At 39.2% G+C, this 23,368-nt stretch overlaps 1 protein-coding gene across 7 annotated transcripts in view; it reads right to left on the bottom strand.

Annotated features, from left to right (window-relative positions):
• The window catches only part of NRXN1 (neurexin 1), a 1,026,070-nt gene that overhangs the window by 8,444 nt on the left and 994,258 nt on the right, over positions 1–23,368 (bottom strand). For 4 of the 7 annotated variants that reach the window (XM_031675618.2, XM_072937756.1, XM_072937758.1 and 1 more), the window contains one exon: positions 17,557–17,644. In XM_031675618.2, coding sequence (XP_031531478.1) covers positions 17,557–17,644 — 88 coding nt within the window. The remainder of the gene's footprint in view (positions 1–17,556; positions 17,645–23,368) is intronic. The other 3 variants (XM_031675605.2, XM_031675619.2, XM_072937757.1) reach the window with 1 other exon arrangement.

Raw genomic sequence — 23,368 nt, 5'->3', positions numbered from 1 at the left:
TAAAAGCAGGCTTTGTTGTGAAGCCGGGAATTTGAGTAGCACGTAAGCCATCCGCTCTGCACTGGCGCCTGCATTTACCAGCTTGCTGCTGTCAGATTGTGTCTAGTCATAACCTTAAGGGATGCACGTGGGGAGAACAGGGCCCTTGTTAGCAACATGATTCACAACTGACGTTCTAAAATAACTCTGCATTTTGAAAGATACATTTTTGAACATTAACAAATTTTTCCAAAGATGTTTCACTGTGCAATGGAAAGTGTATAATATCCTTTAGCTGTTTTTTGCGATTAAAAACAGAAATCAAATACTGTTAATAAAGTTATTCTTGATTTATGTTTTGATAGCACCACACAAGAAACCGTGCTTAAAGTCCTAATTCCTGTTACATAAAATGAGGGTTTGCTGGGTGGCGGGACCTTGTACTTCCAATGATGAGTTCGCCAAGGCAATAACCAATGTCAACAAATGCTCTTTTTATCACTCAAATTGTCACTTTTATGAAACTATTTTGTATACTTGGATGAGCTGTTCTTTCACTGTAACCTCATTATATTTATGTTGTTTCCAAAGTTAGCTTTGCAGGGTGAGATTGCAGTTTCCAGGCCGTTTTTATTGCTGGCTTTATTTCTTCAGCATAGACTGCTAGTGTATAGCAACATCATCAACCATGACCCCGTCATGTCAAGGATGCAGTGAGAGTCTCACTATATACTGATAACAATGAAAAGTCAGCTTTTGAGCTTTAAGAAAAAAAATTGCAAGAGGTTACCAGCCTGAAGAAATAATAAAGAATAAAACATACCAATGATTTTTAAAAAATGGAACTTAAGCTATATATTTCAGATCAGGAGGGGTAGACAAAGATTATAAAACTCCATAAAACTCAACATACAGCATTCTGGTGTCCTTGAATTATTAGGCATCCTGTCTTACAATAATCTTTTTAAAAATGATTGGAAAGATGCATTTACTGAATTTTTTACCACTTAAGACTTTCCCACCAGCCTTTCTGGTTTTATCATACATTAAATTACAACCAATCAATTTTAAATTTCTGTCTCCACCCCACCAAAGAAAAAAAGTTGCCTAAAATAATTTCATTAGACCAGAGTTCTGTACTCTGTCTTAATAGATGTGGAAGTTATTATAATTCTAGACTAGCCTTGAAAATGATTGTAGATTTATAAGGGAAGATTTGACTTTTCCAGTACCCAGTTTCATTAATACTGTGAAAAGAAAATTGGAACTGTAGGCTCCTGCAGTGTTTGTGAATTGAGATTAGCATTTTTTCCCCATCATCAAAAAAAAATGTATTATTTTTTCCATTTTTGTGTTTCAATACATCATAGGCTAAAAGAAACAATTTTGATGTAATCACCCACAAGAACGCATGTTTAAATGCCACAGTTGCAGGGAAGCAGGTAGGCAGTAATTTATATGATATCCACTAATTTCAACTCACGTTGTGGTTTTTTTGAAGTTTGATGAAGGCTGGGTGTTTCAAATCTCTCCTGTCTTCATCTTCCCTTCCCACCAACTCCACTCATGCCTTGTGCATTTTGAAGTTTGCTACTGCAGGTCAAACAAAAGGCCTGAGGGGGGTCATGTCTGAAACATCTCAACCTTTATCTGGTCAATTGGAGATCCAGAAAGAACTTGGAAATCAATAAGCCTTCACCACCTGCCTGGCTGCTGGGACTAACATTTTCCTCTGATACTTTCTGAGCCACCAAAGCGTGTGTTTGAAGGGAAATGCAGGGGCCACCATTGTGGGTTTGAGACAATCATCACCTTCACCAGAAATCTGGGCATTGCATGAGAAGGGGTGCTAACCACAGAAAAATTCATCACGTGTCAGGAGTACAGAGACCACCAACCTGGACAGGCTGCTACCTCTAATGGTACCACACAGAAAAGGCGATGGGCAGTCACACCAGGTGTGACTTTGGTGGCACTGAAAATGAAGAGACAAAGGAACATACACATTCTCCCTCATCTCTCTCAGCTGGAGAGAGCATCTCCCTCGTAGCCATAGGATCATGGCTGTATGTCTGCAGCTTAGGCATCTACAAGCTTCAAAGAGCTTTTACCTGGTCATTGTGCCCATAAGGGTTTATTAGAACCCTGGACATTGTCATGGTGTTTACTGAAGTACCAATATGACCACTATTCTTACAGTTCTTCATGGTCTGCCCAAAGCTGCCTACTCCAATTTGTTTTCCATTTCTCTCCAATGAAGTTACAGTCATAATTTCCTTGCTGTCTCCCAGTCCCCATACACCAATAAGTGTTCTATCCTCATGCCTGGCTCATAGGACCTTTTTTTTCCCCCCAGTCCAGCTGGATACTACTTATTTATCAAGACTTAGCTCAAACGCCCCATCTTTTATGATGTTCCCTTTAAAAATATTCAGTTCTCTTGCCAACCATTTTTATGGTGAGCTACAGTTATGTTCCAGCGACTATACTGGGTCCTGGAAGTAGAGTAATTAACCAAACACACTTGACTTCTGCCCTCATGGACCCTGAAATATAATGAGGGAAAGAGACATACAACAACGAATCACACAGTTAAGCTTATAGCAATATCCGGAACATGTGTGATGAAGGAAAATGGTAGGTTCCGTGCAGGAGTGGGACAGGGGTTCCTCATTTACACTGGGGGGTTAGATCTTCCTGGGTTGTGACATTTATGCTGAGATCTGGAAGGTGAGAGGAGAGTAGCCCAGTGAAACGTGGGCAGAAGAGCCTTCTAATGAGAAGGAGCAACGTGTGGAATGGCCTTGAGGAAGAACAGAGTTTGGTTTTCAGGAACTTCAGCTAATGCCAGTGTGGTGGCAATCTGGGGGGAAAGTGAGAAGAAATCTGAAGGTGGACATGAAACTTACACAGGCCATAGTCTACGGGAGAAGCCATACATGGAAAGCTCATCGTATTTCACTCCATAAAGAGTAACAATTTTATATGGAAAAAGGTGTTACTAACAAAGTGAAAATGCAGACACGAAAGGAGAGGCCAAGTATCTGTAGTGCATGTGACAGACCAAGAGTTAACACGTCTAAAGTACAAAGAACATGCTCCGATTGTTATGCAAAAAGGCAAAAACCCACTAAGAAGAAGGGACAAAAATACACACAAGCAAGTGGAAAATAGAAGATCCAAATGAGTAAATGTAGACAAGATGCTCATTTTCACTAGAATGGAAATCAAAATAAAGTAAGGGAAAAAAAATTTTTTTTTGACCAACAACTTTGGAGAAATGAAGTAGAAATAAAGAAATAGTGACAATTTGGTAAGGCCATTTGCTCAGGAAATGGACAATTGTGCTCGTGAGAATATAAATTCCTCAACACTTTGTAGGAAATAATCTAATAGCATCTATTAAAATGTAAAAAGATTAGATTACAGCTGATTGATGGATGTATGTGAATTCATTATACAACTTCTTCTAATTTAGCATGTTTGGATGTACGACAGTAAAGTTAAAAAATACACAAATATTTTAAGCAAGCAACCTCGGTTTGGGGATATAGTCTAAAGAATTAAATACACCAGCACACAAAGATATAAATACAGGATGTTCATTATAACGTTGTGAGGAGAAAAGAAAAAAGGACGGCTTAAAAGTTTCATTAACAAGGCTACAGTTGAATAAATTATTCAACCATAATTTATTGCACACCCATAATTATGGCACACACACAGCCTAGAATTCTAACAGAGTTAAAAAGAGGAATTGGAGTTAAATCTGTTGACCTGAAAGATACACTAGGAAAGGAGAATAATACATTGGGAAAGGAAAAAAAAGCAAGTTTAATTCATATAGTGTGCTTCCATTTTTACATGGCAAGAGAGAAAAATTACCCTATATTTATATATATTTTATAGGAACATGGTGAAAGATGTATGAAAGATTCAGGCCAAGTGGTTAGCATTGGTTAATGTATGGAGGTGGGGAAAAAAGAGAAAAAGAAAATCAAGTAGAAAAGTTAATTTAAAATTTTCAACAAATATTTACTGAGTAATAACAATTTACCAGGTACCATTAAATATTCATACCAAGGTAGTCTAGACAGCCATGGGTTCTACCTTGGCTTAGAATTTTCAGTATATTGGAAATAAAATAGATAATATAAGAAAACAAATAGGATAATTTTAAATTAAAAAAATCAGTAAACAAGAAGGCACAAAGATTGGGTACCAAGGAAAATAATAATAAGGGGGAGGCTTTAGACAGGGTCATCAGCAAAGGGCTGTCTCAGTAGAAGTTATCTGGGATGAGCCTTAAAGGAAAAGGATCCAGGTCTTCCACGGTGAACCCTGGCAAGCCACTGAGGATTTCTCAAGAAGGAAGATGTGAGACAGAATGGCCTGAAGCTGGCCAGAAGAAAATCAAGAAGACACATGGGAGAATTTGCAGAAAACCCATGTTTATCCCAGTCTTCTCTCAACCACATATTGCATCATGCACTTTTGTGTGGATCCCGTACTGCTGTGAGATCTTACTTACACATTTCATTTCTGTTGGATGGTTCCTTCTCTCCCAGACTCGACTGCTAGTCCTTTGATAGTTTCCTGTGTCTCTATTTCTCTTTCCCACCAATTCCCTCACCTCCAAACATGTAATGAAGACTGAACACAATAGGCACAAAAATCTATGTTTTCAGACTGATTAGAGCAAGAGATTTTTTTGTAAGTTCGTAAATTTTCAGGAGTGGGACTGGGGCAGATGTAACCATTAAGAAACTTGGAGAGATTTCTGACTTTAAGGTTTTGAGGAAAGGTAACAAACAAGTGGGTGAAACAATGATGGTAACATTGTGTGCTTCTTTACAAAACATTTTTACCACAGTACTTCCTTACCTCCCACCGCCTACAATAACTTCAATAAAAGAAGTAAATTTGGTATTTATTTAATTAACAGAAAGCACTTCTCTGCTTAAGTGAATTGGAATCAATGTTCATCAATGAAGTATTGTGTCTGCATTTACTTTCCCTATGCCTCCAAGTAACATGCTGCTTAATTCCAATGACTAAGGCACTAAGTATTTAAAGTCAACCAAGTCTGCAGTCTTCAGTTTGGTTCATTTGGGTGCCTTATTTATATCAACATCATCTGACACACACAGCACTACAAATAGTTGAGAGCTAACTTCTCAAATTCAGCGTAGTAGTTTCAGAAGTTTCTAGGGTGCTTTTCATTCCTATTGCTGTTAGACTGAGAAAGTTGAAAAGGGCCCCATCAGTCAGGTCAAACTTTTCCTTAACTGTCAAGTAGAAGAAAAGACTTATAGGCAATAATTGAGAAAGTCGGTTTCAAAGCTAGAGAATCTGGAGCATCTGTATGTGGGTTTCATCAAAATGGATCACATTTCAGAAAATGCAAGAGCTATATTTTGAAATGGAGACGAAACTCTCCATTATTGATTCCAACTCAGCTAAACTCTTCGATGGAAAAATAGCTTCTTTTTCTGGGAGTTCATTGACTAAAACACCCAGGAATACATACACCTAGAAATCACTTTTCCTAAAATGCATTTCACTTTTTCACAAAAAGAAAGTTGAACACTCTTCACACAAAATCGGGGGATTCATTTCAAGTAATCCTCACGCCTAGAACCAGGAATTTGTGAGGAATCTGGTTTATAGGAAGACAAAAATGGCAGTATGGTTACAGCTGGAGTAGTGAGGAGTGTGTGCATGTGAGTGCGAGTGTGTACACACACCCGTGCATGTGAATACCGCAGCGTTCCTTCCAAATCTCTGATAGAAGTTGTTACAGTCACCTTTTTCTTTTCCCCCTCATAATTATAGGTAAAGTCAGGCTTCTCAAGAGCTCCAGGGAAGATACTTGGGGGTTAACCTTCTTAAATACATTGGATTATCAAAACCCTCTTTCTTAACTTCCTCCCAAATGATGCACGGATTTACCCTTAATAGATGTACTCTTACGTGACTTAATTGTCAACCGATGCTCAACACGGCTACTATGCCTTCTGACTCACTGCAAGGCTGACATTCTTTTCTTCTTTTATTTAGTTAGCAATCGTTACCTTTACTGTATTATTGTTACATTGTACGCTCTGGGTTGTGCACTTTACACACATCATTTAATTTATTCCTCATAACAACTCTGCAGTGTAGGTGTTATCACAACTTTACAAGAAAGGAAACTGAGTCTCCAAGAGGTCATGCTACGTGAGCTTTGCAAGTGGCACAGCCAAAATTCAAACCCAGCTGTGTCCACAGCTCCTGCAGTTTCAGACATCCTGTGCATCTGCACTTACAGCCGCAGAACGATGCGTTAGTATTTCCAATTCTCCCCTTTCCCGTAGATCTGAACACGTCAGGCCTCTCCTCTAAGCAGCAGCCCAGTTGCATCCCTTCCAGCCACTTTCCACCAACGTCCTGCCTTCTATCCGTCCTTTCCAGGGAAAGGAGTCTGCATCCCTGCAGAACCTCAGGGAAGCATGGCAGAGTGGGAAAAAGAGTTTTAGACATTAGGTTCCAGTCCCGGCACTGCCTCTAACTTGCTGAGTGACTCTTAGCAATTCATTATCCTCTGCTAACAGTTTTTTCATCAGAGACCTAACGGTGACATACTGCTTACCCCCTCAGGGCCACTGAGAGGATCCGACCAGGTGGATAAATGGGCAAGCTCTCTGAGAAGGATAAAGCACTATGTGAAAACAACCACGGTCTGATCACCTTCCCTGTGTCTAGCATACAGAAGGTACTGAATCAGCAGGCTTCTTGACAATGAGACAAGTCTGTGACGGGCACCGCACCCCAGGGCTCAATCAGCGGTGGCAGGGAACGCCAAGGACATTATCGCCACAGGGGTCTCTGTCTTCAGGGACTCGCCTTTCATCAGTGGAGGCCCTGGGAATTCAGGTGGCAAAACAGCCGTTTATACGACAGGGTCTGTTGTCCTGGGCCATTAATTGTTAAGCTGCACGTGGGAGCTTGTTTCTGTTTCTCTGTGAAACATTCCATCCTTACTGATCAGTGCTCTCTGGCTCCCATGGTTGGAGTGTATTCAATTTCTCCCTCTTTCAAATTTTTATTATGATATTTTAAATTTTTAAGTACCAGGAAATCAATCACCAAAGACCATTTGATGGTCACACCGACAGTAAGGCTTATTATCTTGGAAATAAGAGCTCTCCTGATTAGTTTTTTGGATTCCTTTCTAAGATTGTTCGGGCAGTTCCTATTGCCCTCCTTCCCTCCCTACTCCAGAATCCCGTGCCCTGGTGGAAACCCAGAGCAGAGTCTCTCTTGCAGAGCTGGACGCTGGGTCCTAGGTGCACAGCTCTCAGTCAGGGTTCCTGTGGAGCGTTTTCTCTAAGAGCAGCTCATTCTGGGTCACGGGGCAGTCTGTGCTTTTCCTGATTTACAACTGGGTCTCCTCTCTTTGGGTGATCATCTTTATATTCCAGTCATGAAGCAACTGCTGTCTCAATTTTCTTTTGCTGGGAAAAGTCACACTCTTTTTCGGTGAACGTGCAAGAGCTAAGGTGAAGGATTAGACAGCTTCCCCACCAAGCCCATCAGAAGGAAGCCTGTCAAGCCTAGAACTGGGAAATACCAAAGACAAGCCATCCGTCAGAGGGTGTGCGGCGCCTCTGCCCGGCGAAGTCATGCAGCCCCGAGCGGTCCTGAATGTCAAGGAGGACGAGCAAGCGGATTATAAGAGCACGCAGGAAAGCTCCTCATTCCTTCTCTCAACAGCCCTGTGGGGCAAAGACCTGCCTTTTTCTCCCTCCAAAAGTAAGAACAGCAGAGGCTGTGTGCCCTCTTCTCATCCTAGCACCCTAAACTTATCCAACAGAGGCACTGCTGGCATCTTATTAGTTTCAGAATGGCTACTGAGAAAAGTTGTATGCCGACAGAATTCAGAAATACTTTAAAAACCTTTCTAGATGCTCAAGTGTCGATTACTAACATTTCCCCCTCTTGCCTGTGGCTGTAGGTTTATTTCCATTTATGGTGTGGCTTACTCCGTTAATTTGCTATGACTACTAACAAAAGCTAACTCATATTATCAAGGGTTCTATGCAGCGTGCTTTACATGCATTGTCTCTTACTTAACCGGCAGAATAATGTCATGAGTAGTTCACATTATTCATGTCGTTTTGCAGATGTAAAAAGCCAAGTACACAGAGGTTCAGTGTTTTGCTTCTGATTACACAAGCGGCTGAACTGGGCTCTGACCTCAGACAGTCTGATTTCCAAAGATTGGTCAAAGAAATGTAAGATTTTTAGTGTGCTCATAGATGTAGTGACATTGCCACTTCTCTTTCTACTTGTTTTTTTTTTTTAATTTAATTGATAGCCTCTGGCTGTACTGGCATCTTTAATACATCTTTTTTAACCTGACAATTTAATAAAGTATTGTTGTCTTTCTTATTTTATTACCAACGCCAGGCTTCTAATACTACTACGGATGGGTAAGGAGCTACTAACGATGAAAACGCTCCAACCAACAAGTCCGATGACCTGAGATGAGACCCATGGACCAAAGCCTAGTGTAGCATTTGCAGCTTCTTGCAGCACGTGAACCAAGAAAGCAAGCGCATTGACTCTTCGTGGAGGCAGCACGCCCTGTAGCTTGCTATTCAGAATATGCCAGTTTACCTCTGATACCATCTGAAGAAATGGAATTAATAAAATACCAAGAAAACTCCCACAGGAAGTCACTTTCATTATCAAAGGAGATATTTGATACAAAGTGCAAGAAAACCTGGTTTCATTGTTCCTGGATTCCATGTCTCCATAAGGGAGAGACTTACTCTGTGTTTTTCTAAACCTGTACCACATTTCTTCCTTCAAGGCTGGTGAATATTTTAAAGCCCAGAAATACATCTCACTGTCTCCTTCCAAAGCTCAGCAGGACATGTCACACTTTAGAAAGGCTCTCATGGTATTTTAGCGTGTTTAAATAAGGACTTGTGGCGTAAAAGATTATTCATATTTGCAGACTGGGTGCATACAGACTGCCTCACAAATTTAATGTGTATACATTATGAAACAGCTTTTTCTGTTATTTATTGTAGGAAAGTTCTATATTAGCATGCACACGCTTTTTGCAGATTTTTCAAGCAAGTGCTTAATCTAACTCAGCAAATCACTTATTTGCTGTCATTATTTTAAGTGGCCAATCACAGGTGAGTTTACAGGCACAAATAAAGCCCACTCTCTCTAATATCAAAAGCCCATTTTCTCACTCAGATCAAGTCTGTATGCCATGTGAGAGGCCTCGCCACGAGGGAGGATAATGCATCCACTGGCACAAAAACCAGTGCCAGTAACAATAGGGTTTCCACTCACCACTGGGTTTATCATAATTATTTGTTACATCTGTAGTAGGTGCCAGTACTGTGTGTGGATCTTCTTTCGATCCCCTAACAATCCTGTTTGCCTCATTTTACATACAAAGAATTGAGCCTCAAAGATACTAAGTAACTTCCCCAAGACCAAGATGAGCCGCAACTCAAACAAGTTCTATCTGACTCCAAAGGCATGGCCATAGCTAACACTCACTCCCTGTTGCATAGCACAATTCTTACAAATGCTCTCAAGAGCTTTTCAATGTGTGACAATAATCCATTCCATTATAGTGTTAAGAAAAAAATCTCAAATCACAGAAAGGTCAAAATTGTTCACATTAAATAGAAATGGCCAGACACCCTACGAAACAGGAGAAAATATTTGCAAATGATGTGACTGACAAGGGCTTAATTTCCAGAATAAACAAACAGCTCATACAACCTAATAACAAAAAACAAACAACCCAATCCAAAAATGGGCAGAAGACCTAAACAAACAATGCTCTGATGAAGACGTACAAATGGCCAAAAGGTATATGAAAAAATGTTCAACACTGCTAACTACCAGAGAAATGCAAATCAAAACTGCAGTGAGGTATCACCTCACACGGGTCAGACCGGCCATCATTCAACAGTCTACAAAGGATAAATGATGGAAAGGGTGTAGAGAAACGGGAATCTTCCTACAGTATTGGTGGGAATGTAGTTTGGTGCAGCCATTATGGAAAACAGTATACAGATTCCTCAAAAAAAACTAAAAATAGGCTTCCCATATGATCCAGCCATCCCACTCCTGGGCATATATCTGGAGGGAACTCTAATTCAAAAAGATACATGCACCCCAATGTTGATTAGCAGCACTATATACAATAGCCAAGACATGGAAGCAACCCAAATGTCCATTGACAGATGACTGGATAAGAAGTTGTGGTATATTTATACAATGGAATACTACTCAGTCATAAAAAATAAAATAATGCCATTTGCAGCAACATGGATGGATCTGAAGATCGTCATTCTAATGAAGTAAGCCAGAAAGAGAAAGAAAAACACCATGTTATCACTTACATGTAGAATTTTAAAAACAGACAAATGAACTTATTTACAAAACAGAAACAGATTCACAGATATAGAAAACAAACTTATTGTTACCAGGGGGAAAGGGGGTGGGAAGGGATAAATTGGGAGTTCGAGATTTGCAGATACTAACTACTATATAGAAAATAGATAAACAACAAGTTTATACTGTATAGCACAGGGAACTATATTCAATACCTTATAATAACCTATAATGAAAACAAATATAGGTCTATGACTGAAACATTATGCTGTACATCAGAAACTGACACAACATTGTAAACTGACTATATTTCGATTGAAAAAAAAGAAGGAAGGAAGGAAGGAAGGAAGGAAGGAAGGAAGGAAGGAAGGAAGGAAAGAAAGAAAGAAAGGAAGGAAGGAAGAAAGAAAGGAAGAAAGAAAGAAAAGGAAGGAAGGAAGGAAGGAAGAAAGAAAATGGCTGTGTTCTGAAAACAAACAAAAACCACCTTTTCTTTATTACTCAGTTTTCCACTGATCTCCTTTTAGAAACTAATATTGGTAAATGAAATTTGTTACCTAAGAAGGTGTAATAGTCTTCCCTGACCAAGACCTCAACCCTCCCCACAGGTTGGCCAAACTTTAGACAGGCTTCGTCTAGCCTCTGGGGCCCTGGCCTTTCCTTAGAGCATTTACTTTAGAAAACCTGTAGTTCCAAATTCCTTCTCTGCTCCTTTGATATGCAAATATTTTAAAAGCTTCCTTCCAGTATTACAACCCAGGGCTACTTTTCTCAAGGACACAGGAGCCCTCACATTGAACTATAACCTGCAAGGAAAATAGTGTTCCGTCTCCCAGTTTCTCTGGGGAGGGCAGGAGCCCACCTTGAGGGGGTGCACTTTGCTCCAAGTCGTAAAACTACCAACAGTCTGGAAGATATTCCAAGGAGAAGGTTTCCCTTTCCTTTGGGTGAAGCCCATTAGCCAGTACAGATGGCCATAGTCTATTTGGTCTATGATCCCTCCACCTGAACTCTGAAAATTCTCCAGGTTTTTTCTTTTCCACAGTGATTCGAGCTGTGATAGAATTTTGGGTCTCTCCTATTGCAATCATCTTGAATATATCTTCCTTTCCTGTTTAACTCGGTCCAATGTAATTTTTGTTTTGACATTACTGCTCTCAGAAAAACAGAGGAAAAGTGAGTGAAAATGATGTCTAATGACTTTCTTCTGTTTTAACCATACAGCACTCATTTTGATTCCAGTTTCCTGGAGAAGTAAATTTATATGGAAAAAAAAGCAGTTCCTCCATTAGCATGCGACACACTAAAAGCCACCTAGCCCCTCAGTGCCCCAACTCCAGCTGCCCTGTCCTGCACCCACAAGATTATCTGGGCCCCTCAGCACTGACTTCCATCTGACTCTGCCCAGGAGATGCTCTAGATGTTTCTAAAAATGAAGCACTCATGACTGCTGTTTTCTGGCTGCAGCTCAAAATTCTCCATTTTAACAGCAATGTGTTGGCTATTATAGGCTTAATTGAACTCACTTTTGAATAATTCCATAATAAATACCCCCAATTTAAATGTAGCCCTAAATTATCTTCTAATCAGGCTCCAAGAATATGATCTAATAAGTAATATATTCCTTTAAATGATTGTGATTACTTATTTAATAAAAAGATGCACCTTGTTCAATATACATATTTTTATTCCTAATGTGGTTAATGGGATCAGCTCAATAGAAATCCTTTGATCTTTTCTCAAAATAGCACACTGGAAAACCACCCAAAACTGCACAGTAATTGTAGCAAATTTAGCCTAATGAATAGTAAGTAATACATGTAAAGGACCTTTTGCCATCAAATGTAAATTTATGCCAGCCATGGGATTATTTAAACGAACATTTAAAAAATTAATCTTGTATTTGTGAGGTGCCTGAATTCTAAAATTGAACAGCTTTCTGCATGCCAAGAAATTAAAAACCCACCTTTCCTATTACAAAAAGCAGCTACATCTCTCTGAATCTCCTTAGCTATGAAAATACTTCAGTTTTGCAAAATGATGAAGTAGAGTAATGTTTATAAAGTACAAAGAACAATGATGAACACAGAACAAATCTTCAGGAAATATCAGTTCTTACTGTGATCTATCATTACTCACATAACCTGAACCCTGATCAAGTAACAGGCAATCAACAGTCATTTTCTGAGGGGCTGTACTGATCACTTCATTCCCATTGATTCAACGCATGTTTAAGAAACTGCCACAGAAATGACGATCCTTTTCTTCTGTAATTATCCAGATTTTTTTTATTACTCAGTAGAACTTTTCTTTTTCTCCTTTGACAAAGGTTTAATTGACTTGACGGTGATCCAACATCCTATTAGCTACCCCCTGCCCCCTCACACACAAAGAGAAGAGGCATATTGTTCTAAGTATTACAAATCCAAAAAAATAAATTATCCTCCCTAAATAGTGATCCCAGGAAACAGGATGCTGATTCTGTTCTCTTTGAAACAAATGACAAATTACCTTTTCATCAGGAAGCTCCCACACCAAAAAGCTCCATCAACTTCATTTAGGTCTCAGATAGCAACATAAAAATCACCTTTTCAAATTTCTTCAGGAGATTTGAGAAAGGGGTCTATTTAGAAGAGGGTCTCAAAATTAAGATGCACTGACATGACTAAGGGTCACTGTGGAGCTTCAGTGGTTTGCTGTGCTGTCATTTTGTCAGTTTATTAAGTGAATCTAAAATCTAAGATTTCAAGGAAATCAGTTTTACAAAAACTTGTGTTCCTGTGGGAAAAAGAAATCTTGAAAATCTGTATATTTATATAATACATTCAGTAATAACAGCAAACACCCAGATAGCACTCATTATGAGCAAGGCATTGTTCTATTACATCCTTTCCCTATATTCATTCTTTTAATCTAATAACCATCTCTCCAGGCTGAGGGAAAAGCACAGAAGAAACAAGTGTTTTTGAGAAAAATGTGTGAAGGAAAAGTCAGCCCCTTGTCACATGCCCAGGCAGCTGAAACCAGGCATATTTTAGGGCAATGGTGGCCTGTGACCTAGTTACCAATGGCTGCTTCTACCTGTCAACTAAGAGCTGGGGTTCAGTTAGACCCCCCTGAATTGCACAGCCACCCTCTCCTATTCTAAAACATTGTTTATACCAATGTGAAATTGACATTCACTGCTAAACCACACAGGACAGTGTGGCTGGAATCAAGTATAATTGAGTTCCATGTGTTCACACCCAGGGGGTTGTTCCTGATCTAGTTTCAACATGCGTTTTTGCATCAGGAGGTCTGAGTGGTTTCATCAGTTGCCCACCAATTTTCAGGCAGGAAAAGTAACAGCGTTACGTAAAAGGGGGAAAAATAGCTTGAATATTCTTTTTTCCTATAATTGAATTGGGAAAAAGAAAAGCCACCATTTATGCTCTACCTTGGGGCCAGGCATATCAGGAGGTGCCTTAAAAATATTAGTTTTAATTCTTGCAACAATCTGAAAAACAGGTGCTATTTTAATGTCAAAGATAAAGAACCTGTTCATCATAAAGAGCAGCTGAAAAACCATTTGGGGTAGAATGGAAGATGCCCTTTTGTAGAACGGAACTATAGGTGTAAACATTTTATTTTTTCTCCCAGAGTTTAAAAGAGCAGTGGGCGCACAGTAGGACTCAAAACTATTTGGTCAATGATGAAACTGACAAATCACCAAATCTACATTATAATGTCCCCCTTCATCAGGAGTTCCGGGTGGAAATACACAGTAATTCAAATTTATCAAACACTTGATAAAACGTATAATTTGTGTTTAAGAAGATGTCAGATCTTTCCTGTTTGTTTCACTAATAACTTTAGGAAGGCACCTAAAACACAAACATAGCACATTTTCAGAGAAGAAGCCATTTTCTGAAGAGGGGTGGGTTAGGGTGAACAGAGTATGTAAATATTCAGGGAGACTGAAAGACCTTAGTATGAAATACACGAAGATTTGGGCAACCCGCCTGTAAAAGTAATTATACATCTCTTTGTGAAAATGCCTGCTTTCACTTGTTTAAGGAGTAGCAAAAGTGCATACCAAGTATATCCATTTCTAAATATTTAACACAATACATTACTTTCCTAAAAAGTGAGCTTTCCAAAATATGACCTCCTGATATCTGAAATGATTTTTATCAAGATATATGTTAACATTATGCAAAGTCTAGTAACACCAGCAACTGCTATTTGTGACCATGTTGTATTTGTGTTCAAGACACAAAACAAGCAAGAAAAAGATGTCTAAGAAATGCAGTACAAAGCACATTAAGGAACAAAGACCTAGAGGAGGGTTATCCTGTATGAAAACAACACTCAGATTCAAAGAGGGTAACACACACAAAAAAACCCTCTATTCCAAAAAACTAGTTGGAAAGTATAAAAACAAAAAAATCACATGAAGTAAGAATCTGACAGGAAGCTGCCACACAAACAGAGCCAGTTCTGTCAAAAGAGCAACACTGCATGAATTATTAAAGTTGGGCATGAAAAAATACCGTAGGGAACTGGATAGAAAAAGCCAACGTAGAAAAGGGATCTCACTCACAAAAGGTAACGTAGAAAGACAAACCACTCACGGACTATCAAGATGCCATCCAGGAGGGGTAAGATCACCAGAAAAGCCTGCGGTGAAAGATCCAACTGAAGCAACAGGATCTGAAGTTTAAGCCATAAGAGGAATTGATGAACAGAAAACCAGGGCATAAGGAAGGAAACACTGAGAGGAGGATGAGAAGTTAAACTAGGCTTGGTACCAGAGTGCTGTAGTGTGATCAGATGGGGTCAGCAGCTGCCATGTCTCGTATATTGGGCGGCTGACTTTGGGGTAGCAGAATAGAAGTAAAATTCACACAGAAATCTTGCATGGAGCAAGACAAACAGGTTCTTGAAGCTTTTCTTCTTGTGAGCGGGGGATGCAAGTTATACATTAAAGAACAAGTGACAAATGGATAGGTAAACACGATTTTTTCAGACAAGTGGTAAGTTCGGTAAAGAAAACAGAGGCGGGGGGGAGATCTAGAGTACATCTGGGAACAAGCTGCTCCTCACTGCCCATGTGCTCTAATGTTGAACAAAGCCAGGTGAATACCAAGGAGAGGAGGATGCCGAAATGGTCAAAAAGGGTAACCTCTCTCTTTCTCTCCTCCTTCCCCACTTTCCCCAGCCTGTTCTTAGAGTCAGTGTCCCCAGAGAAAGGGAGACACGGGAAGCTAGTCAGTAAGGAATGGTTAGTAAGACCTGTGAGCAAAGGCTGGAAGAATTTGATCATTCAGCTGTGTTCAAGAAGGAAAAAAAGTGACAATTTTAAGTGCAATGAGAGTTCTTACACTGGATTTACTAGGCACTCGAGATGAGGACTCCATATAAAGAGGAGGGTAGCCTCCACTCAGACAGCATTCAGCCCAGAGGAAAACCAGCAAATCCCGTAAGTAGTAGGCACCTGTACTGTTCTCTGCATTGTGTTAATATAGCGGAAAATACTGAAAAAAATCAACTGCCCTCATGCTAACGGTGAAAACAAGATCAAATATAACTATTAACGTAATCATGCACACCAATGAACAACCAAACACCAGACTTTGTTTTATAAATCATCTATGCTGGAAGATCTCAGAGCTGATCAGATGCAAAACAGAAAATCATGGTTGGGCATGTGCAGAAATGAGGAAAGGAGAAATGTCAAGTGGGGGTAAGGCAAAGCAACCCAGTGATGTAATGGACAAGAAAGCCACTGCACAGAGAGAAGCAAAGGCAGGGTCTTGGCAAACCACCCAGGACGGCATCATGAAGGGACCGCGTCGGTCCAGACAGCCAAAAGGAACGGTGAGGAGATTAAGAAACTGGAGAAATGAATGGATGGTCATCAGACTTCTAATAATTGTGCATGAAAGACAGTTCTGCAGGCTGAGAGTTCTGACATGTGGAGGGGAGGCGGGAGGAAGGAAATCGAGGACACAGCCAGGACGGACCTCCCCAACCCTCCTGTGCTGAGTCAGTGTTGCTGAGCACCTGCTCCTCGGGGGCACTCAGTAGCTGCTCTGAGTGCCAAGAGTATGTGGCTGTCATCAGAGAGAAGTGATATTCAAAAGGCGAAGCAAGACAGGCATCCTGAACCACTCTCTATCCAAATATCAGAACGAGTAGTTTGCTTTAAAATGATATTCTCCATAAGAATCCCAAATTTAAAAAAAAAATCCCAAATTAGTTATTGCATTGTGAGATGGAATTCTCCTGGTTTATTTTTGACATTTACAGAGGTTATGCGTTATCCAGTAGGGATTAGTCCATATCTACCTCAGTGACTTTGTTAACCTAAACAAGAAAACTACTGACTTTAAAAAAACGCTGTTTACAAAGGAAACTAATGGAAATGACTCTAATACTTTGTATTATGAATATTTGGAATCAAACCCAGCCTATGATTCATTCATTTTTCAGGGTCCACAGCCACCACTTAACGGTACAGGGCTCTGTGGAAACAGTATTTGTGTGTTAGTTACATCGTATCACAAAGAAGGAGGAAAAATTATGCATCGGCTAGAGTTAAAACACGTCAACCTGAATTTTAGGGAGACGTGGAGAGATTCAAATATTTCTGTATTAAATGAATCAAGGACTGTACCTGCTGTTTGTTTTACTACTGCCATAAGACTCTCACTTCTGAAATTTAGAAATTTATCACTCAAGATAATTTGCTGGCAGCAGGAGTGGTGGGGACTTTCTGTCAGTAGAAAGGTCAAATAATTTTCCTCAGTGTAATGCAGTTTTTAAGCATTACCATTTCACTATAGGTGACCCAAGGGAGAGTCCCTTACACAGTTTTACTAAAAATTACATTGTGAGCCAATGGGATGTGAACAGTAAGGTATCACCCTTGTGTGCAGCTCCCTCCCCATTGCTTTTTCTGAAATAGATAATCTTGGTGGGTTTTGTTTTAACAATTATTTTTTCAATAAATGTGGGGGGTGTGGAAATGTTAAAAAGCAAGAACCCTTCCTTATCTCACAGTGAGGCACTGTTTAATAGGGTGAACTTCTGGACATAAATGCAAGGATCTGCTAAGGACTACATAGCATGCAACAAAGATTTACAGTAAAGCAGAGAAAGTAAGAAAAAAAGTCGACTAACCTAACCCACCTGAGCTCGGCTCACAGGGGTCAATGTCCTCGTCATCGCTGGGACACTCCGCTGAGGCCACAAGGATGTCATCTGTGGTCTGTAAAAGAATCACATTTGGTAGGTTAATTTAAAGGGACCCAACAAATCTGTTCATCTTTGTCTCATTGACTAGCAAAGACACCATGTGTGTTTACCTGACAGATCGAGAAACCAAATTCAGTATTTCCCTTCCCAAAGAATCTGTGTATTTGTGAAACCGTGACTCTAGCTTATTTTACATAAGGATGTGGAAATGGTGACATCCAGCTTGTACACATCCCTCCACTCAGTGGCACAGAGAAGCACACACAGAAGCAGGCAGAGGTTTAAAACAGCCCGGCAGACGCAGACGATCTGAAATTTATTAGAGCCCTGGAGGGCTACAACGCAGGCATCAGTAGGCTTTACGCACTGCCTGTGCTTGGCTTCCCAAAAGCAGAACAGCGATAACCTTTTATGGTCATGACCAGGTAGGATTTGATGTGTCTTTGAGATGTAGTTTGTCTTTATTAGGAAACACAGATTAAGCAGAGACCATCTTTCACTGATGCAAAAAGGGAAGCAAAGATAATCCATTCAAGGTGTTTTTTTCGTTTGTGTTGAGCTTTCACACTCAGTTCTCATTTCTGTCCTATTCAGATAGCAGGTATCGTCTCCCCATTGTCCTTTCCATCACTACGGCGACAGAATAAATGAAGAGTGTATGGGGTGGGGTGGGAGGATATTTTACAGCAAATAGGAGAGAGGTGACAGTTTTCTTTGTGACATTCTAGTTGCTTCACTGCACTTACAGCAAAAAAAAAAAAAAAGATAACCATCACGGTAATAAAAAGCAGAGTGTGTAAATCCTAGCAGTTAGTCACATAATCAACGCATTTATAAGCACCCAAGGTTGTTCTTTACTGCCACTCGGAAGCGGCAGGAAACTCAGCACAGATACTATGTGGAAACTGTGAAGGTTTGCATCAGATTTGGCTAAAGTCAAAGTACCAGAGAGAATTCAAGGTATGGGAAGGAAAATATCTCATTACATCAGCTAAGGATTAATTATAATTGTTAAGAAAATAACCAAAGCTGCAACATTGATGAAGCCCTTATTTAAAAGCAGAATTGTAAGAATGCAGGTCCTACAATAAAGAACAAACACAAATAGGATAGGATATGCTTTTATTAAGGGAGTATCTAATACAGTCAGAGGTTAAAGTGTAAGTGTACAAATGTTCAGAGAATTGGGTCACTTTGAAGAATGGAGACAAGGGATGATGCATGATTGTGACAAAAATTATGCTTAAAATTCTTTCAAGTACAAGGTCTTTAATTATTTAAAAAATAAAGAATTCGTTCAGATGCTAGTGCTTCACAATATAACTTCCAACAAATATAAGCATTTAGTGGCATCTTGAGATGGTTTCACGTTACTCTGCTCTTAATTCCTCTAACACAGTTGGGAGACTGAACTCTTTCATTTTGCTGCTGTCATTTTAAAAGAAGTTCAAAATACCAGTGTTTCGGGAACGGTGACTGTTAATGCCGGCGATCCCTACCAGCAACTGGTGTGATAGTAGGTATCTTTCATGACAGTGAGAGGTAAAAGGCAAGAAGCCACCCTCCTTTTGGCACGAGCACGTCTTGCAGGATAACATCCAAATTGACTTGATAATAACAAGTTATTGGATTATGAGGTCTGGCAGGTCAGTTGTTTCAGTTCACCCCCGAGCAGATAATCTACTTTTTCAAAAGCTAACATCAAGTGGAAAGCTACTTGTGTGTGTGTGTGTGTGTGTGTGTGTGAACCACAGTGGATACTCTTTAAAATTAATTCATATCTCAGTGGTAGAGTGCATGCTTACCATGCAGGAGGTCCTGGGTTCAATCCCCTGTACCTCTATTAAAAACAAATAAAATTTGAAAAAATAATAATAAAAATAAAATTAATTCAGGATAATTTCTCATTTTCCTTGGGGAACTGTAACTATATTGATGAAAGTGGGGTAGGGTTGTTGCTGTTTTGTTCTTGGGAGGAGGAGGTGGAGGAGGAGGATGTGAATAAATTCTTTAGTGTTTCTCATCCTGGTGGTGCTGCTGGCCCCCTTTCTGCTACTCCACCTGGGAAGACATTTGTCAATGCCAGGAGACATTTTCTTTGTCACACTTGGGCTGAGGGTGGGAGTGGGTGGGCTACTCTTGGCATCTAATGAGCAGAGACCAGGGATGCTGCTAAAAATCCTGAAATGCACATGACAGCCCTCCCACAACAAAAAACAATTTGACCCAAAATGACAATAGTGTAGAAGTTGACAAACTCTGCTTTGAAAGCTTAAAAACTGTTCTCTGCCTTCTTTTTCTCATCTGAAAAAAAAAAAAAAAGCGTATAATCGTTCGTCCCTTACTGCTGTAAGGATTAAATTAGTACATGAGAAATACCTTGAGTGGGAACACCTTGTAAATATTTATAAAAGTGGTGATGTTATTAACATTACTGTTGCTCACAAATATAGTCCCACTTAGTCATTTTCACAGTATATTTATAAAATAATATAATTTTAGATATTAAACTGGAAGTTGTACATCTGAATTACTCTCGATTTTAGATTTCAGGTTAGTATTTATATCAAAATACAAGAGTTTTATTGGTACTTTGTTGAACTAAGCTTCTGTCTTTGGCTTCCCAGATTCAAATTCTGAATTAGAAGTCAAACATCAAATATAACTAATAAAGCCTGCTTCTTAAAGGAAATTCATGGACTAGAAACGGGTAACTCAGTACAGTGTTTCATGCAAAGTAAATTATTTAGGCCACACAAGTTAAATCTTGTTTTAAAAGTCGACCTCTTTTTTACATTCAACAGCCTTTTGGAACAATTCTACCGGAAACAGAAAGTGTTAGAATGTTCTCAGTGTTATCTTTCACAGAACACAGTACCAAAAATAACAAAAGACGTCATGAAATAAACAATACCTCCTATAGCCCATTAGAGTAGGAAAAAAAATCACTGTCCAAGTAGGACCCTATTAAACAATGATATTTTAGTCTTTAATATGCTTTTGCTGGTATAATGATTACACATTCTTATTTTTCATATTTTTTCTCTCAGAAATTAAAATCCAGCAATTGTCTTGGGAATAAAAAACCTCAAATCGATAGACTCTGTGGTAGAAAGCATCACTGTAAGGAGGGAAGTGGCTCAAGTGGAGGGAAAAAAAAATCAAATTTCATTTTGGAGGCTGAGTTAACCAAACAATTTTCTAGCCAAAGCTGTGTAATTTAAATTTAATTCACTGTGTTTGGAACTGCCTCCCTAGGACATGCTGTTGAAAGAGTGGTAGAAAGAAACTCAAATATGTCACATTAATCAATTCTATTCTTCAGTGTACTTTCCCTGATGTTTATAACCTTTTTCAGAAAAGAGACAACCTGCTGAAAGAGACAGAACAGATCAAGCAAAAGCATTAGCTTTACATAACCGTCCATTTGGATAAGTGTCCCTAACTGTGCATTTAACCACTCATAAGTCAAGGTGCCATGCTGATCTTCCCAGATTCAGAGTGGTCTGTACATTCACATGCCAAGCCTCTGTTCTTGTTCAAAATGTCTACTAAAAATATTTAGGCAGAAAAATGACTTGTACAAAATTCAAGAAATAAGGGCACTGAAATTTAATTCACATGTTCTATGGATAAATGGCAACATGCTATAGGGTAGGAAAACTTAATCAGGACGAGGTAAAAAGGATGCTCTTAATGTACAGTAAGAAGTCAGAGCAATGTATTTAATATTCAGGGTTATTAGGCAGAGACACCACCCCTCCCCCCTGCTCCCCACCACCATTCTTAAATGGTGGAATTTGCTGCATATTCACTTGCTATCACTTTTTCAAATACAGCACAATTGCATACCTATGTGCTACAAAGATGTGATGAGAGGATAGATGAACTCAGTCTGTAATGTATCCTTGTTAAGAGAAGCATTCTTTATTCCTCATGATACACAGCTTTGCTAAAGACTGACACATGAGGACGAAAAGACCTCCAAGAATAACACCCTACCAGGACAAATCTGCTTTGGGAGGGAAAGAGTATATTCCAACCACGCAAAAGGATTTCCACTATGAATGTGACGCCCACAAGGAATTTCTTGATTTACTCTAAAATTTTGATTGAAACTTTGTTTCTGAACAGCAAATACAGTGTAAAAAAATTGTCTCAAGCAATGGTGCTCACTTGTCTAACATTATTTAGCCTAATCTTTCACTGCTGTGATGGACATTTACACTGTTGACTGAGACAACTGACAGGCTGCGTATGGCTAATTGATGGACACTTGTTCTTGCTGATACTTTTGTCCACACGAAGCTGCCCTGGGAGACAGAGAACATTCATGTCTGCCTTTCTGGACTGAATCTGATAGTCTTTCTTATCAGATTTATTGCTGGCTGTGTTTTGCTGAAAAAAAAGATGCCAGGATTTAGATTTAGTGACACAAATTCTCCATGCTAGGTCCAAACCATTGCACTGACAACCTGTGCGGCAAGAAGCTTCTCAGAAGTGGGGGAGGTCACAATTTTCATCAAGGGGAAAAACTAAAAAAAAAAAAAAAAAAAAAAGAAACCCAATTGTAATACAAATTGTACAATTTCCAAACAGTGGGTCAATTTGATCAAAGCAAGGAAAGTATCAAAGTGGTAATTTTAGTTAATCAGCAATCTATTTAAAAGGTAGAAGGAATTTAAAGACTGTAGAGATCCTAGGGTAGTTTCCATTGTCTCAATAAAGCTTTTGGTTCTTTAATTGTTTCTCTGAGTAGTAGATGCCACATAAAGATGCCAATCCCGTGCTCACTCATCTAATAAAAATAAAAATAGGCTGAGATCCTGTATGTGAAGGATGAATTTTAGCTCCAGCACATGAATAACAAAGAAAATGAAGATCAATCTATCACCAACAAATTAGACACTCATCTATATACACCGAATATTCTGACGGGCACAAAATATGGTCACTACCTAACAAGGTATCAATTGTGACTCCTACTTGTAAATGACTTATTGAGCTCATTCTATTCTAAAGCATAGGAACAAATCACTCATTAATACAAATAACAACATTCAATTCAATTCTAATAGCTTATTTTGATTGAGATGTAACAGTGCTCCCATATCTACTACTTCAATAAATATTCACAAACAACATGCTTATGCAGAATGCAGGTGGAGATGCTATTATTCAAAGGTTATAGTTAAGTGCCTGCTTGAAAAAAAAAATACCCATTTGTACACTCATTTAGCCAATTTGAATGTTGGAACACTAGCATTCATGAATATTTAGGGAAAAGCTTAAATATCCCTGAAAACAACCAGCTTTCATGTTTCTTTAATGTATTTTTCTCAATTGATGCCTTTAGGTTATTACTAAAAGTGACCATAAATCAGCTGTCCACTCGGAAACAGACAGACTTGAAAGCCATTGAGTTTTCTTCAGAATTGTCTTGGCTGTTTCAAATGGATGCAATGGTTCCAGAGCAGTGCAAGTGGGCTGGATCAAAACACTCACCATGTAAAGAGATCACAAAGTCTTACTCATTCTAACATGCATTTTTACATGCATTTGATACTGGTCATCCTAACAGAAAAAACTCTAAGCGGAAGATAGATAGTAATGCCACAGAAAAATGAATTTAAAGGAAATTATGAGATAAAGAAAAGAACTGGATTCCTGCCTAATCCAAAGAACACATATTTTAGCAAAGTTGTGCAAAATAGTAAACCTGCAAAAGAGAAACCTG

The sequence above is a fragment of the Vicugna pacos genome, chromosome 15 (genome assembly GCF_048564905.1).
Source record: "Vicugna pacos chromosome 15, VicPac4, whole genome shotgun sequence".
Lineage (NCBI taxonomy): Eukaryota > Metazoa > Chordata > Mammalia > Artiodactyla > Camelidae > Vicugna > Vicugna pacos.
The sequence above is the reverse complement of the archived record's forward strand: the minus strand, read 5'-3'. Positions and strand labels throughout refer to the sequence as shown.